Source organism: Alligator mississippiensis, chromosome 8, assembly GCF_030867095.1.
Source record: "Alligator mississippiensis isolate rAllMis1 chromosome 8, rAllMis1, whole genome shotgun sequence".
NCBI classification, from domain to species: Eukaryota; Metazoa; Chordata; order Crocodylia; family Alligatoridae; genus Alligator; species Alligator mississippiensis.
Window position 1 is genome coordinate 72,734,634 of NC_081831.1, and position 15,108 is coordinate 72,749,741.

The following is a 15,108-nucleotide window of genomic DNA, read 5'->3' on the forward strand; positions in this document are numbered from 1 at the left end:
TGTAGAAGTAGTGGTGATGTCTAAGAGCCTGAAAACACTGTAGCTCTGCTAAAACCCTCAGAGTTTGTATTGCTGTAATCATAGCATTTGGTTTAATTTTAATATGTAGCCAGTGTTCCCATGTGTTAGAGAAACCTGGAGTGGAGTTGATGAGATTAGAAGGCAGAGGTGCCCAACCTCCAGTTTGCAGGCTGAATGTGGCCCGTGGGGCCATGTCATTAAGCCCGTGGGGCTCCCTCCAGTCGAGAAATTTGGCACCAGGGGAGCAGTGCCAGCATTGATGGCAGGGTCAGGCCTTGTCCGGATCTGGTGCGCAGCATTGGATCATGGACCTACCCTGTGTGCTGTCCCCACTCTGAATCTAGCCTGCAGACTGACCCCACCCTCAGGATCTGGCCCACAGACCAGCCCCATGCCTTTCGTCTGGCCCACAGGTCCAGAAGGTTGAGCATCACTGGCTTAAATACAACAATGAAGCAATAACATCTGGAAGTAGGAACCAGAGAGATGAATGTGTAAGTCTTTTTTTGTTTGGTGCCAGGATTATAATAACACCTACCTCATGTAGCATTTTTCATCAAAGGAGTTCTCAAAGGCATAGAGCAGTACAGGCAGTCCTAAACTTACAATGTTTCAAGTTACAACGTTTCCTGATGTCGGTTTTGACTTTACAACGCTTGATCTGACACGACACCACGCCAGTGAACAAGTTCACTGCATCGCCCATGTCCCTGGAGAACATCTGTCCAAACTTGTTTGGACACTTTCTTTAAGGAAGCGGACAAGACTCCAGAAGAACCTGCAGCCGAGACTCCTGAGAAGACTCCAGCCAAGAACCCTTCAAAAAGTCCAACCAAGAGCCCTTCAAAAAGTCCAGCAAAGTCACCTCAAAGACATCCTTCCAAATCAGTATGATTGCTATTTACAATATAAATGCATTAATGTAGCTATATTATTCATCTATAATTGACTGAATACAAAATGTGGGTTATTTTTGGTGAAAATAGGGTATCCGGTCTTGGTTCAGGAACCAATCCCAGTTTATAACATTGTTTCCTATGGGAAAAATGGTTCCGAGTTACAACGTTTCTATTTAAGAGAGAGTTTTCAGGAACCAATTGTATCATAAGTCCAAGGACTGCCTGTAATGATTATAATAATTATCCCAGCCTGTAATGATTATAATAATTATCCTGTTTTTGAGAGAGATATGTAAGCACAGAGCAGTGCAGTGACTTACCCAAGCTCACCTGACAGGCTGCAGCAAAGCCGGCTATGGGACAGAGGTCTTCGGTTCACTTCTGTCCTCTTGAGCACCCTGCCTCTCTGCGCTAGGATTTTATCACTGTTCTTTGGCATTGGTGCTATCCAGTAACCTGACAAACAAGTTAGGCCTGTTTGGTCAAACTTCACTTTTATCTTTGGATGACTCCAGCACTATGTACTTTGTCCAGTGCTGCTGAAAGGAAGTCAGATGTGGCCTGATTTTTCAGAGGCACTGAGTACCCATCCCGAGGCCTAGATTGCACTTAAAATTTTGTTAGTATAGCTACTGTAAATGTAGCTTATGCCAGTAGAAAAAAAGTTGTTGCTATCCTTTTTACCAACTAAGTGAAATAAATGATGTCAGCAAAATCCGCCTTCTGCTGATGTAACTGCATCTCCATTAGTGCTTTTGCAATCAATTCATAGATGTATTGGATGTGATATTTTTCTAATTGACATTGCTGTGCTGGCAGAAATTTCTAGTGCAGGTTTGGCATTATGTTCAGAGGAGTTATTGACTTTAATGTTACAATATCTGAAAAGATGACACACGGTTGTAAATTGGAGTGTTCTGGATTATATGATCAGCTACGCTTCATGCTTCAGCCTCGTGGAAAAGTTCAGTTGGTGTTAAAATAATACACATTTAGTCTCAAACAGTGTGAATGAATGTAGTTGCGAACACCATTTTTCAGTAGTTGTGGTTCTGAAATAAAAGTCATGGCTTTTCTACCAAGAATGATATTTTCTTTCTGGGAAAAGGAGAACATATTACTGGTGTAAAAAAGGGGAGGTCCAAGGCAATAGTCAAAACAGAAATTTTTTGATGGAATGATATAAGAGAAGATTGGTTAAGTCCAGGCTCTTTTGAAAACAGCTTTAGAAATAAATTCTTCCATCTTGAAACTGGAGAAGCTTGATTGGATCCGATTTCTGATGATAAATACCAGCTGTTAGGTATGTGTTCTACTTAAGCAAGTTGCAAAAAGGTGTTCGAAAAGAATAGTTCAGTCTGTCTGAGGTTGCTTGTATGAAAGGACACTAGTTTGCTGTATTCTGCACACGGGATGTAGGTAGATGGAGATTTACTACTTAATGTAGATTCCACCTTGCGCAGGTGGGGAGGTGAATTCTCTGTATTTTGATCCTTGGTGATGCTCTGAAATTCTCATCCTCAGGGACTTCAGTTTCCAGAAGTTTCTCTGAAAAAACAATGCTGACCCAATATGTTCAAGTACTGGAAATTTCCACTTTACATGTAAGACCTCCTGTCCAAATTGGCAGATTGAAGGCTTAATGTACTTGTTTAAGATTTCTAACTGCAGTGGTTTTTCACTTTTTCTGGAAAAGAACTCTGTATGTCATTCTTTTAGAACAGGGGTTTTCAATCTTTTTTGGTTGGTGTACCCCCAGTGGCCGGTGGAGAAGCAGGACGTCCCCCGTCGGGGGCCAAGGTCCCTGGCAGCTGATTGACAACAGAAAACTAGAAAGTGCCGGCAGTGTACGGCGGCAGAAGCACCAGCAGCGCATAGCACTGGCGAAAACAAAAGCACTGGTAGTGCACGGCGGTGCAAGTGGCACAAAGTGCTGGCAGCCCTGCCCTCCGCTTCTCTGCGCTGCTGCATACCCCCTGGGGTCTTCCCAAGTACCGCCACGGGTACACACAGCCCCGGTTGACAACCCCTGTTTTAGAAGGTATTTTTAACATGAAAATTGGATTTCCTAACTAAACTTCTTTCATAGTTGTTGGACCCCCTAAATAGGCCTTTATCTGAGCTTAATTTAACTCTCTGATTTGGAGGGTATCCAAAAAGATATCCAAGATCTAGTTAGATTAAGGAACAGCTGAGCACAGACTAGTCCATATAAACTTGATTGAACCCACTCCCAGAGGAGGGGTTGAATCAAAAGTGAGATAATGAATAAAGACTTTGCTGAGCAAAAATCTGATATTCCTGGTTGCCTCTATTTGGAAGGGCTCAAATAATGAAAAGCCAAGTGAGGCTGTTTTTAGATTGGCATTTGAGAGCTTTGGGAAAGCTCAAGAATGTAGATGTGCTTGACCCTTATAAAGAAGTAAGGGTAGGAAGAAATGTGAATAATTTCACTTTCAGAGATCTATGCAGATCTGAATTTTTTTACTAATACCAAGAGAACACAGCTCTTTCAGAAGTAAAAAGCAGCATAAACTATCCCTTCTGATACTGTCAGTGGTGTATTTTTTCAAATGCAGTATCATAAAGACTGTGGAAGTGGTTGCTGAGTAGTCAAAGACTGGATTGAATGATAGTTGCAAAGTATCAAAATCCCTGGCCCAACCCAGCTTTATCTGCTGAGACTGCTGAAGGTCTTTTCTGCTTCAGGATCTGCTTTGTGAAAACTAAATGTGGGAATTTTTTGTTTGGGAAACCAGGCATCCTTCTAGCCAATATAAGGGCTTAAGTGATGGATATTTGAGGTGGGAATTTACAGATGGAAAGTGCAGCTGTTTGGCACGGGGGTGGGTGGACTGCTGCAGCATGCATCCTTCTCTTAGTTCCCAACCTGGTGAACAAAGCTCTGGCTGCATTTCTGGTCCTGTATGAGGGCTGAGTATCACAAATGTGCTAGTCACAAATAGCTGACTCTTTAGAGAACGCCATTTGGTCTTGTTTGTTTGCGTAAAGATGTTGGTTTGTATGCATGTGCTACCTGGCTGAATATTTGGAGTTTTTAGTGTTTTCATACAAAAGTGTGGTAGTTAGTTTTTTTGATTACCCAAAACATTTTTTTTTTGATTAGTAAAATAAAAGTAGAAAGGGGTTGAGCTGGAATGACACCAGAGCTAAGAAAAATGTACTCAGGACCTGGGGTTTCTTCACTGACTGAGCAAGGGAAGTCAACACCCCTGTTTAAAAAAATAGTTATTTTGCACCACTTGCTCTTCACAGCACCTTGTATTGCTTAAAGTGGGCATAATTACAGGTCTGAAAAGACGGATCAGTGGTCTACCCAGTGTAACAGTGGGAAAGAAAAGTGGAAATCTGCGTGCTTTTGTTAGTGATCGGCACTATTCATCTAAAAGTCATATTTAGTTATTGAGATATAGTTGCAAGTATTTTGCTGACTAGAAAGCTTCTAAATGATTCTCAAGCATGCAGTTTTTTTGTTACCATAAAACATGCTCCAAATTTCAAGGTCTTCTAGCCTTAATGTTTTCTTTTAATGGGCTCACATTTGGGCATCCAAAACAGATGAAACACAGTATCATGTTAAGTTAAACAGTTCTCAGTAGACAACAGACAGCTCTCCTTTTTGTAGCAGTCCACCAGCCATCCCTAACTCATCATTTCCCATGTAGTTCAGCAAACTGGTAAATTTAGGCTCAGACTGTCTTTCAGGAGAAGAGGATTGTATAACTAGGAAATCTCTGCTGAAAATGCTTGGTCTCCAGTCCCCTAAAGCGGACATTGACAGGTTGTGAATAAAGGCATTTTGTTAGCTTAGGACATTAATGTAAGTGTAGTAAGGTATGTGTGCTAATGTGAGTGTAGTGTAAAGTGATGCTTGTGAGTAACAGGTAATATCTTGAGCTTAGAAGGCAGCTATTACTCTGAATTTTGGAAGTCATATTCCAGTCCTCCAGACTAATGAAGGGCAAGCAGAAGGACATTTTCAGGTTTAAATAGGAGGCTCTTTAATCTGTGTATAAATGCAGAACTCCGTGGATTTTTTAGTTTTATTCTGTTTCCTCTGCAACAGGTGACGACCAAACATTTTGGTGAAACAGCTATAAAAAGGAGAAGGCTGGAAAGACTCAAGCTGCAGCAGCTAGAGCAAGAAAGAGAAAGGGAAAAAGAGGAGGAGGAAGAGGAGGCTGAAAGGTGAGAGACTTATTTTCAGTGAGTGTCCTACTTCTTTGGATTTATTACCACATCCTCTTCTCAGGTAAATCCCAAGAGTCAAATACCATGAATTCCAGCTCTGATCGTGTTAAGGATGGAGGAGATGCAGGTTGGGGAGCTTACCCTGACTGCTAAATGTTGTATTTAATTCATTGTGTGTAATGAAAGCAAAATAAGTTTGTTAGTTTAAACAGGTAGGAATCAGATGAAAGGCACTAGATAAAGGGAAGGAGGGGTAATAAACTCAGTGCAGGGAAATGAAGAGATTGTGTTTGTATAGTCTTGAATTGTCCAGAGACCTAAACCTCCCAATGAAAAGGTATTGTTCCCCCTTTTGATCTCTCTCCTTACATGTCCACGAATTACGTTTTTCGTTAGCACTATTGATATATTAACTGTCATTTAAAAGAAAATGTGTGTGAAGTCTGAAGAAGGCTTTTGTGCAGTAAAACTATAAATTAACTCAAGAAGGTGGCAAAATATTCTGGCCACGTTTCCAGTAGCAGAACATAAGGTTACAGATATGAATTGGTCCAAGTCTAAAGGCAATGCTTAGCTGTGCTGTTTTAGTCCAAGTGGTCCTCACAACATTGCTACTGTTGGAGCAGTGTTGTTGGAAAGAGCATCAAATATATATGTATATGTTACTAGGCTCTTCAGGTTTATCCAAGAGGGTAATCTACTATCATTTTGGATGTGTGGTTGAGGGGAAACCAGGAATCATGGTTTCTTGTTGGCTACAATGCCAAGAATTAAAATTATACAGCCTCTCTGTCCTGAAGTAAAGCTAGTATCTGACATAGAACATGGGACAGGTAGGCTTCTACATGCTTCAGCATTGTCTGGAAAGTCCCCATGTACAAATTCAAGCTTCATCTATTTTTTACATCCTTTCCGATGGTGTTATGTGAGAGTAGCATTGGTAAAATGTATATGAAAAATAGTAATTATATACTAAGATTTTACAAGGAGTATATAAGCTCCATCTTGCCTGACGCACATGATTAAGCCAGGAATGTGCATATTGATGTAGGAATGCTAGTTAGGATGCTACGTTTGGGAGCTGTAGTGCTAGATCAGGGGTAGGCAACCCCTGCCACAGGTGCCAGAGCGTGGGGGACACAGGCATTTTGCCTGGCGCACACGCCTTGGGGCAGATGGCAGGTAACAGGCAAGGGCTCCATTGCCAGAACAAAGATTGGGCCCCTGGTGGCTCCACCAGCCGTCCACCCCAACACACCAGCATCTTACAATTCACGGTTGTGGGTGTTTCTGGCACTCTGCATGACAACGTTGCTAGATCAATTAAAAACCTAATCTAATACCTTTGTTATTTGAATAGTTTAATTAAGCCAGTTAGGTCTGATAGGTGCATATGTACATTTTTTGTTCCTGGGATTTCCTAGACTTTTGTGAGATGCTGTTTTGATTGTGCAGAAAATTTATTTTCAGTAGAATATAGAGAACTTTGTACAATCTTGTTAAAATGTCGACTTCAACTTGCATTCCTAGGGAAATCAGACATTAAGGGCTGGAAGGGACTTTGAAAGATCCTTGAGGCCGCTCCCCCCCCCCCACTCTGGGCAGGAATGCTGCTGAGATCAAGTGATCCCAGCAAGGGGTCTGTCCAGTTTTCACTTGAAGACCTCCAAGGTTGGGGACTGCACCACCTCCTTGGGAAGTCTATTCCAAAATGGGAACTGTTCTGTAGAGTCTCTAACATGGGCTAAATCCCTATTCAGTTGTAGACGAGTTTGGCTTGCCTAAGGACTGTAGGTTTGGATCAAAGAGATTATAAACTTTAGTCATCAGTTCTAACATAAAAAAAGAGTGGGTGCAGGGAAGGAGGAACAACAATCCAGTTTTTGTGATATGGAAGAGACTAAAATATTAACAATGTCTGTACTGAAGAGAGACAATGTATTATGAAAAATCTAAGAACACAAGACATTTCAGGAGAGAGAGTCAAAACCAGTCCTAAATCTGTGGATCTATTGGATGTATGTTGGTTGCCATTGACTTTACACATACTGTTCTAGGAGAGAGGATTTCTTAGTGCTTACAGCTGTTGGGTTCTCAGCATTGAACCACTTGCTGTTAGCACGCTACAATCCTACCTCCCAGCATCCAGGAATTAAAATGTAAAATGAGTGTCATCTAAATTGTCCCATATTAATAATTACCTAGAAAAAGACGTGATGATGAAAAAAAAGTTGGAGAAAGAAAAAGGAAGGCTAAGCTCAAGAGGAGAGAACAGAGACAGATAGATCGGGATGAAAAACGCCCAAGAAAGCAGCAGAAGGTAACAGCTGAAGAAGAGCAGTGGCCAGAGAATATGCCTGAATGGGAAGAGAGGAAATATCTACTAGCTCAGAGAAGAGTGGAGTCTGTAAGGCTGCTTACAGTGCTGTTAAACCGAGTAAAAGTAAGACTATTTAAACGAACATTCTAAGTTTAAAGGACATTTACTAGAGCTTGAATAACTTACCAGACACCTGATGGCCAGATGCTGGTTAGAAAGATGGTTTGGGATTCTGGGAGCGCTAGCATGTGTTATTCATAAGGTAGCACTTTGTCACTATCAAAACACTGTAACCTCTCTGGCAGTCCAGGAAGTACTGTCAAACTGTTCATTTTTTCTTTTTCTTCCTTTTTTTCATTTATCTTTCCCCTTTCCTTCTCCTTTCCCATTTGCCTCTGAGCATTCACAGTATAGCTCAGCTCGTGAAACACTGATTTAGCCTTTTCTCACACCTATTTATAAGGAAAATGGTGGTGTGATTCTAACCAGAAATCTGTTCTTTGTCTTTGCTCAGTGGTTTCATCTTTGATATTGGACTCTGCCCAATAGGTGTCTGATAAATTAAAAGCAGACCCCTGGTTCTCATTACCATGCTGAAAAAGATGTGTAATTACTGTGCTAAATCCCAAGCCAGCACTCTAGGAAAAGAGGTCTCAACCACTTTTGCATCCTCTTCTCCTGCGAATAACTCTAGTTACTGCATCTGCTGCCAGTCACAGCTTATTCAAGCAGCAGAGTAACCTGAATAATGTCAGCTACACCTCCAGTGTTCAGCCTTCTGTGGGCAGGCAACGAAACTGACATGTTTTTTGTCAGTTTCACTCTGCTGCTGTTTTGGAAAATCTGTTCAGCAGTGTGGAATTACAGAAGTCTGCCTACAAACTCACTACTTTGCTTCATATTTGGATAATGATCTTAGTTATATGGGCTAGCTTTCATTTTTTTTTTTTTAAATGAAAGCTCAAATGCTACAAAAAGACTTATATTCCATCATTTGCCAAGGGGAAGACTTGCTACAGGCCACTGGCAAGTGTTTTGTAGTGTTTCTTTTTTAAAACACCAATGCTTAATATTTCTTGCAAGTCATTGGAGTCCCTCCCTCCCCACCCAGAAATGGTACCTGCCAGAGGTCACACTAGCTTGCCTTTTGATTTTTAGTGAAGCATGACATCAGTCTTCAAAAATTATCACAAAAGTGTAATTTAGAGCAGTGTATCTAATTATTTGTACGTAATAACATGTTCCACTTACAAAATGCAGAAGTTAGACTTAGCAGAATTACCAAAGTTAGTGGGATTCTATAAGCAACCTGGGTGAAAAAAAAATATTTTAGTGGTTTCAAATCACTTATATCCCAACAAGACAGGTCATTTTACTGAATGGAAGAGTATTTTAAATTAAGAGCCCAGCTTTGTGAGGCAACAGGAGGGCTGAAGAACTTGGTTTGATTGGGTTTTGAATTAGGTCAAGTTGTGCCCTTGGTTATATCTGTACCACTGTCTTAACTGTGGCAGCCTTGGGTTAACGACAAGTTGGTTTGTAATTTAGCTCAGTTCACTCTGATATAGCTCAAAGAATTTTTTCAAGCTCAGTTTCTTTGCTCTGAACAAATGCTCTCTTTCTCATAATTTTTTCCCATTTTATTTGAAGGATTTTGCACAGTTGACCAGCCAAAAAGTGGAGCCTTTACTGGACCTTGGAGACTTAAGGAAAGATCACTTTCCGGAGACAGAGTTACAAACTGCACAGAAGGAGCAGAAAGACTTCCATTGTTTTGGGGAGCAGAAGCATGGGGAAAAGTTTAAGTATCGGTTGTTTCAAACGGATGGCTCTTCATTTAGTGAGAGAGAGTGGGAGACTAAGCTACCCGCATCATCTTGTCATATTGTGAGGACTGTCTTAAATGATCCTGCTGTAACCCTGAGCTCTGGTAAATTAACTAGAACGGACAAGTACAGCTCCTCTGAAAGTGGTTCTTTACAGATTACAATTACTCAAGACTGCAAGCTCATAGAGTCTCTTGATAGAGAGAACTCACAAACAGCATGTGATGCAGGCTGCCGCAAGAAGCAAAAGGTTTATGAAACTGATGAATTCATACATTATTTATTAAACTACTATCAAACCCCACGGTATGCACGTGTCTGCCTACAGCCAAAAACTGCTGTGAGCAAGTCTTGGTGGCAAAGGGTGGTGTCGGATAATGGCAACAGCTTTCAGATCAACTTGAGGAACAAGTATGGGCAGCACCTCACTGAGAAGAGTTTTGTACAAAATCTTGATGAGAGAACTTGCAGCAGGGATGATAATTATAGATGGGAGATCACTATTCAGAAATCAGAGCCTACGTCGGGAACATCCAAACATAAGACCTGTTTTCAAGGGTTCACAAATAACTTCCAGATACAGTGGAATGACTCGCTCAACACTGGCAACTTCCCACGTGTGGAACTGAACAATTCCTTTGGAGGCGCCAGCCTTGGTCATAATAAAGAATCCAAACAAGACAGTAACAGCAGGAAAGTTACTCTGCCATACAAGCCATCTGGGGCAGCATACAAATTAAATGAATTATTGGAAGAGATTAGTAGTGATTCTGAATACTTCAGTAGCTTAGTAAAGAGAACGGAGAGAAAACATGAAAAGGTTTTCGGTGATGGTAACAAATTATCCTCTCTCATGGGAAAGGAGGAGAAAAAAATTATTGTTTGTGTTAAAAATGCAGCTCAGAATGATGAAGACAGTGAATCCAAAAAATGTAGCTTCTGTTCAAATTCTGTGCCTGATGGCTTGACAAAGCAGAGTGGACGTAAGCTTAAAAAATCATGCAAGAGGTCCAGTAGTAAATTAAGACATGAAGGGCAAAGAAGTGAGAGGCGATCCAGGGAGGAAGAGAGACATGCTCACAAAAAGAAAAAAAAAAGAAAAAAGCCTCTCACTAACATTTTATCTGATGAACATGGCTTCTCTGAAACAGATGGTTGCAGACAATTGGCAACTCTAAAAAAGACACAGAGGAAATGTAACAAAATAGTTCACCACAAAATGAAACTCAAAACGCTTCACACGGTGACAGCAGTCACAAAAGATGCCATCTCTCCTGATGCCTCTGCCCTTCAGGGATCTCGCCAAAAGGCAGGTAAGTAGAGATGTATAAAATAGGACCAAGAGAGCATGCTTAAATTGGAGAGGTTTATGGTCGCTGACAGGTGAACTTAATCACCAGGGCTATCCTAGTTTTTGGAAGCAGTTTAGAGGGAAGAGGGGGTCATGCAATGTTTTGATAATTTAGCTCAGGAAACGCTCCTCTCTTGGTAGCAAAAGTTTTCCCAAGAGAAGTAAGAGCCAAATTGGCCACTTACTTGGATGGCAAAGCATCTCTTTAATTCACCTGTGTACATTTTATCCCATCTTTAACATGAGCAGCTCATCCCATGTGGGAGGACAAAACGTGCACTTCTGAAGACAAGTAAAACACTATGCTTATTAGGCCTAGTCTTCTACTCTGGTAGCAAGTGTAGCGGAAGAGACTACAGCATGCAGCGTAAAGGGGGATGGAAGATATGTCTGAGCTGAATGAAGTTCTGTGTGGAGGCTGTCTAGTCTCCCAGCAGTAAAAAAAATATTCTGGATACTGTTTTCCCTGTTTTCTGAATTCTGATTCAACCTACTGTAGCTCCCATCTAACTGAAGTACATTTCTGCATTTTCTCTCCTGACAAATTCATTTCAAATTTTGTTTTCTTCTCCATATTTACAGGAGAGGAGAGGAAATTAACTTTGAGAGAAGAGATGGATCCCAATTCAGCTGTAAGAGGATTCCCTGTATTTCCCGTGGAGATGATTGAGACAAATCCTTGCCTAGACACTGTTTGTGAAGCAGAACCCAGTAGAGGATGCTGAATGCCTGTCAAGTAATGGAAAGCTGGTCTCAAGGCTACTTACGGAAGGAGAAAGTTTCTTTCATAGCTGTAAGAACTGAACTGTAAGGGTTAGTAATTGTAAGCATTCTAGGATAGCCTGTGTTGCTTAGAGTCTTCCTACATGCAGAAGTGGTAGGACAATCAGGCTGGTATAAAGAGCCACAGAAAAACAGAATCTTTCTAGATTTGCTATCAATATTTAAAAGGACCAAAAAGTTACTCAAAGGCATGGCCAAGTATTGTCGATGAGGACCAGTTGCTAAGAGGTTTGAAGCTTAATAGCTTGAAACCTCCAAATTGAACTAAGTCAGGGAGTTATGAAACATCCAAATTCTGATGTCTGTAATAAGGGCTGAACAGATTGTGCACGAAAGCTCTTGTAGAGATGTAATAAAGCTCGTGCAGTGCTGCCTCAGTCAGATTGGTGAAGTGGTAGGACTAGAAGAGGTGCCGTGGCAGGAAGTCAGGGATATTCATATTTTTGGGAAAAAAAGATGGGTGAAATCTTGCTCATTTCCAAATTTGAGAAACAAGCAGGCTAGTCTATTTTAACCTTTACTGAGCCCCTGGGCTGGAACAGGTCCTCTGCTTTCTATTAGAATTTCAGAAATTATTTGGAAAACTAACAGGCTCTTGGGCGGGTCTGTCTCATTACAGTCCCAATAGATTGAATGTTCCTCGGATGCTGCGTAAGGATATTTTGAAAATGGCACTGATGTTGAAAATAAAAGGGGATGCTTGACATTAGGAGAAGTTGCCTTCAATATGTGCTGGCAGTTGTTTGCAGCAGAAATTTGGATCTTTTAAAGGAACAAGTAGGAACAGGACTGCTTAGTTTGAGGTAGCTGACAGGTAATTCACAGGAAAGACTTCTAACATTGCTACATTTCATAAATTTTTTTCAGCATGGAGTTATAAATGTGAAACTGCAGACTAGAAGCTTGAATTAATATCTGTTGTTTGTTCAGTTGTCTCTATTTAGAAGACAGCCACAGCTGCTCCTGGACAAAGTCCCCTTGGGAGATGGAACTTAATTTAGAAAATATATTGACTATTTAAGTTCTCATTTTGGAAAAAAATATTTATTACATGTCAGGATACTAAAGTAATATGATATTGCTGCTTTCATACATAGCATATCATCCATGTTGTAACTTCTGCTCTAATAAATATTAATAAACACTTGCAGTTATTGTTCATGTTAATTCTGCTTTCCACCACATAGTTCTGCGATGATTTCTGTGCAGGTTTTTACCATAAATATTATTCTCGTTAAAAACACACCCATACGTTGAGTGCCTTTTCAGGATCATCAATGACAAAACGGTTGCTATTCAGACAAAGTACTGTTAAGAATAACACTTACCTGAAAATAATTTCTTAATCAGAATATTGCCTATGTACTTTGGAAAAGTTATGTCTCTGGTTGCTATTTAGACTTTGCTTTCTAGTGTTTTATACGGTTGTAATGGTTACTAGCTATAGAAATGATTTCATGTGTAAATATTTCTGTTCACTGTCATGGCATATCACAAAATGTTTTCCTCTATGCAATATTTACAGACCAGAAACGGACTTCCCTCCCTCCTCGTTTAGAAAGGTGTATGTGCACATGCTCATGCACATCAGTGTCACATTTACAAAGAAGTGACTTTGGTGAGGGAACTGGAACTATTAAGTGTAATTTTCCAATGATCTTGCACGATGCCATTGTATTATTTAACACCAAGTAAATATACTTGCCCTGCAACTGCTTGTTGCACCGCCTGCCTTCATTCAACTGAAAAAGCAAGTCCTGAACATCAAATTCTTCATTTGGAATAGGTACAACACTAATACAGTGAATAGTATATTATATGTGCACTTTAAAATGCCAAATGCCAACCTGTTTTACTTCACCATATTAAGATATAAATTAACTTTATTAGAGCATACATTCCAGCTTTGCCCTTTTTATATCATAGATTGCACGGTTTAGAACCTACTTTTGCTTATTTTCAGATTACCTGCTTCTCTACCTTTTCCTCCACACACTTCAGCTGAGCCTCTCTAATTCTGTATTTTGGACCACTTGGTATAAACAACTTACATTTCATATCATGGGTCAGCATTTGTTTAAATTCCATTTTTGAGAATCTCTTTAAAGAAATTTCTAAGAATTTGCTTTTAAACTTAAATTTGTAGATGTTTTTCTGGTTAAATCTGTATATTGATACTGCTGCAGAATAAGCTGTTGTGTCTCAATTATGAAAGTTAACTAATAAAATGTATTTATTTTATATAAGTGTTTTAAATATTAATGTATTAAAATATGGAAGATAATATTCAGGTAGTTGATCAACAGATGGGTGCTACAGAAACATTTTGTAATTTGATGACTGTATGTAGGACAAGTTCCTTGGTGTTACAATTTGTTAGCCCTTGTACAGACACAGTACAAAAGGATAGACCTTGCCCTGACAAGCAGTAAGCTATATGTGCAATCTGTAGAAGGCGTGTACTACTGTTAGCATCTGATCCTTAAAGTCCATTTTTGGAGTGCTGGCCAAAATTTGAGGAAGGGTTGAGCTGCTGCATAGCTTGTGTAACACCTGCTTCTGTAAAGTTTTATACACATGGAGAACAAGGAGAGCAATGGTTAGACACATTAGTGAGTCTCTTTAAAATAGCTGCCTTAAGAGGAGTTAGCTAGTTCCTACTATAGGTTCAGGCTGCCCATTTTTAGAGTACCTGGCTAGTGAGAACTGTGGGTGATCATGCCTTTTGTTTGGAAATGGAATGGAATAAGCCAGTTTTACATCAAAGACATTTGGGTGAGTACGCAGTTAACTGCGGACCAAAAACCCACGCAAAATAGTTTAATTTTTAAATAACCTTGTCTTACCTCCCCCTTCTCTATATTATTTAAGAGACCTAAATAAAGAACAGAAATGGCAGGTGTAGCTCTGCCAGGTACCTCTACCTGTAGCTGGGGCAAAGCAGTGATAGCATCTGTCCAGCTGTTTCAGTTATGCCTGTAAACTTGCATCTGAGTGCCCCACTCCCAGCTGTTGCCCCAAATAGCCGCTTCAGGAGCTGGCATCCAGGGCATGGATGTGAAAAGTAGAGAAGGATCTTGTAGTCTGCAAGAGTGATTTACTTTTGCTGAAACATTTGCTCTTCAAAACTATGCCAGAAATGTAAACGCAAGTCAACAGTCCTTTTTTAAATAATTCATTTCTATAACCAAGAAATTTGTAAAAACAATGTTGTTTTTATCTCCTATCACATCTATATGAGGAGAGATTTCTACTAACTATTTTACAGTGGTGTGATGACGTGTGGTCTAAAACACTGGAGAAAAAATTACTAGAATTTAATCCATTATTATTACACTTCTAAATTTTTCCAGGCAACATGATCACATCCTCCCTTCTGAGAGCAGTCTTAGACATTTTATAAAACTGAAATGGACTAGAGCAATGAAGAAGTAGTGTCAAGATGGCATATTCAGTGTACCAAAACATGTGGGGCAAAATGTATGAATAAGCAGGTTAAGAACTGAATTCATAGAACACAGGATACTGGAAGACCAGGTAAATAAAAGTTTAAATATAAATTCCCTTTGTTCTATAAGCCTTTTTCCTGCTCCTATCTAAAGTCTCCAGGCATAGTGCATGCACTTTGTAGTCCAACTTTGTTTTTGTGACTGCTTGTGTAACATTTACTGAGATCCTTCATTACTGAAGCCTATA

At 40.1% G+C, this 15,108-nt stretch overlaps 1 protein-coding gene across 1 annotated transcript; it reads left to right on the forward strand.

Annotated features, from left to right (window-relative positions):
- The first annotated feature begins 708 nt into the window (after positions 1–708).
- LOC102566963 (A-kinase anchor protein 17B) lies at positions 709–12,562 on the forward strand. Its single transcript, XM_059732855.1, has 5 exons — positions 709–909; positions 5,008–5,129; positions 7,338–7,575; positions 9,103–10,591; positions 11,212–12,562. Exons 3-5 carry the CDS (start codon positions 7,486–7,488, stop codon positions 11,352–11,354), a joined length of 1,722 nt encoding a protein of 573 aa, XP_059588838.1. The 5' UTR covers positions 709–909; positions 5,008–5,129; positions 7,338–7,485; the 3' UTR covers positions 11,355–12,562.
- The last annotated feature ends 2,546 nt before the right edge of the window (positions 12,563–15,108 follow it).

Excerpts from the sequence above, each read along its gene's own strand:
- LOC102566963 (XM_059732855.1), top strand. The coding sequence starts at position 7,486 with ATGCCTGAATGGGAAGAGAGGAAATATCTACTAGCTCAGAGAAGAGTG. Across the intron at positions 7,576-9,102 it reads TGCTGTTAAACCGAGTAAAA|GATTTTGCACAGTTGACCAG; the intron begins GTAAGACTATTT and ends TTTTATTTGAAG. Across the intron at positions 10,592-11,211 it reads GGGATCTCGCCAAAAGGCAG|GAGAGGAGAGGAAATTAACT; the intron begins GTAAGTAGAGAT and ends CCATATTTACAG.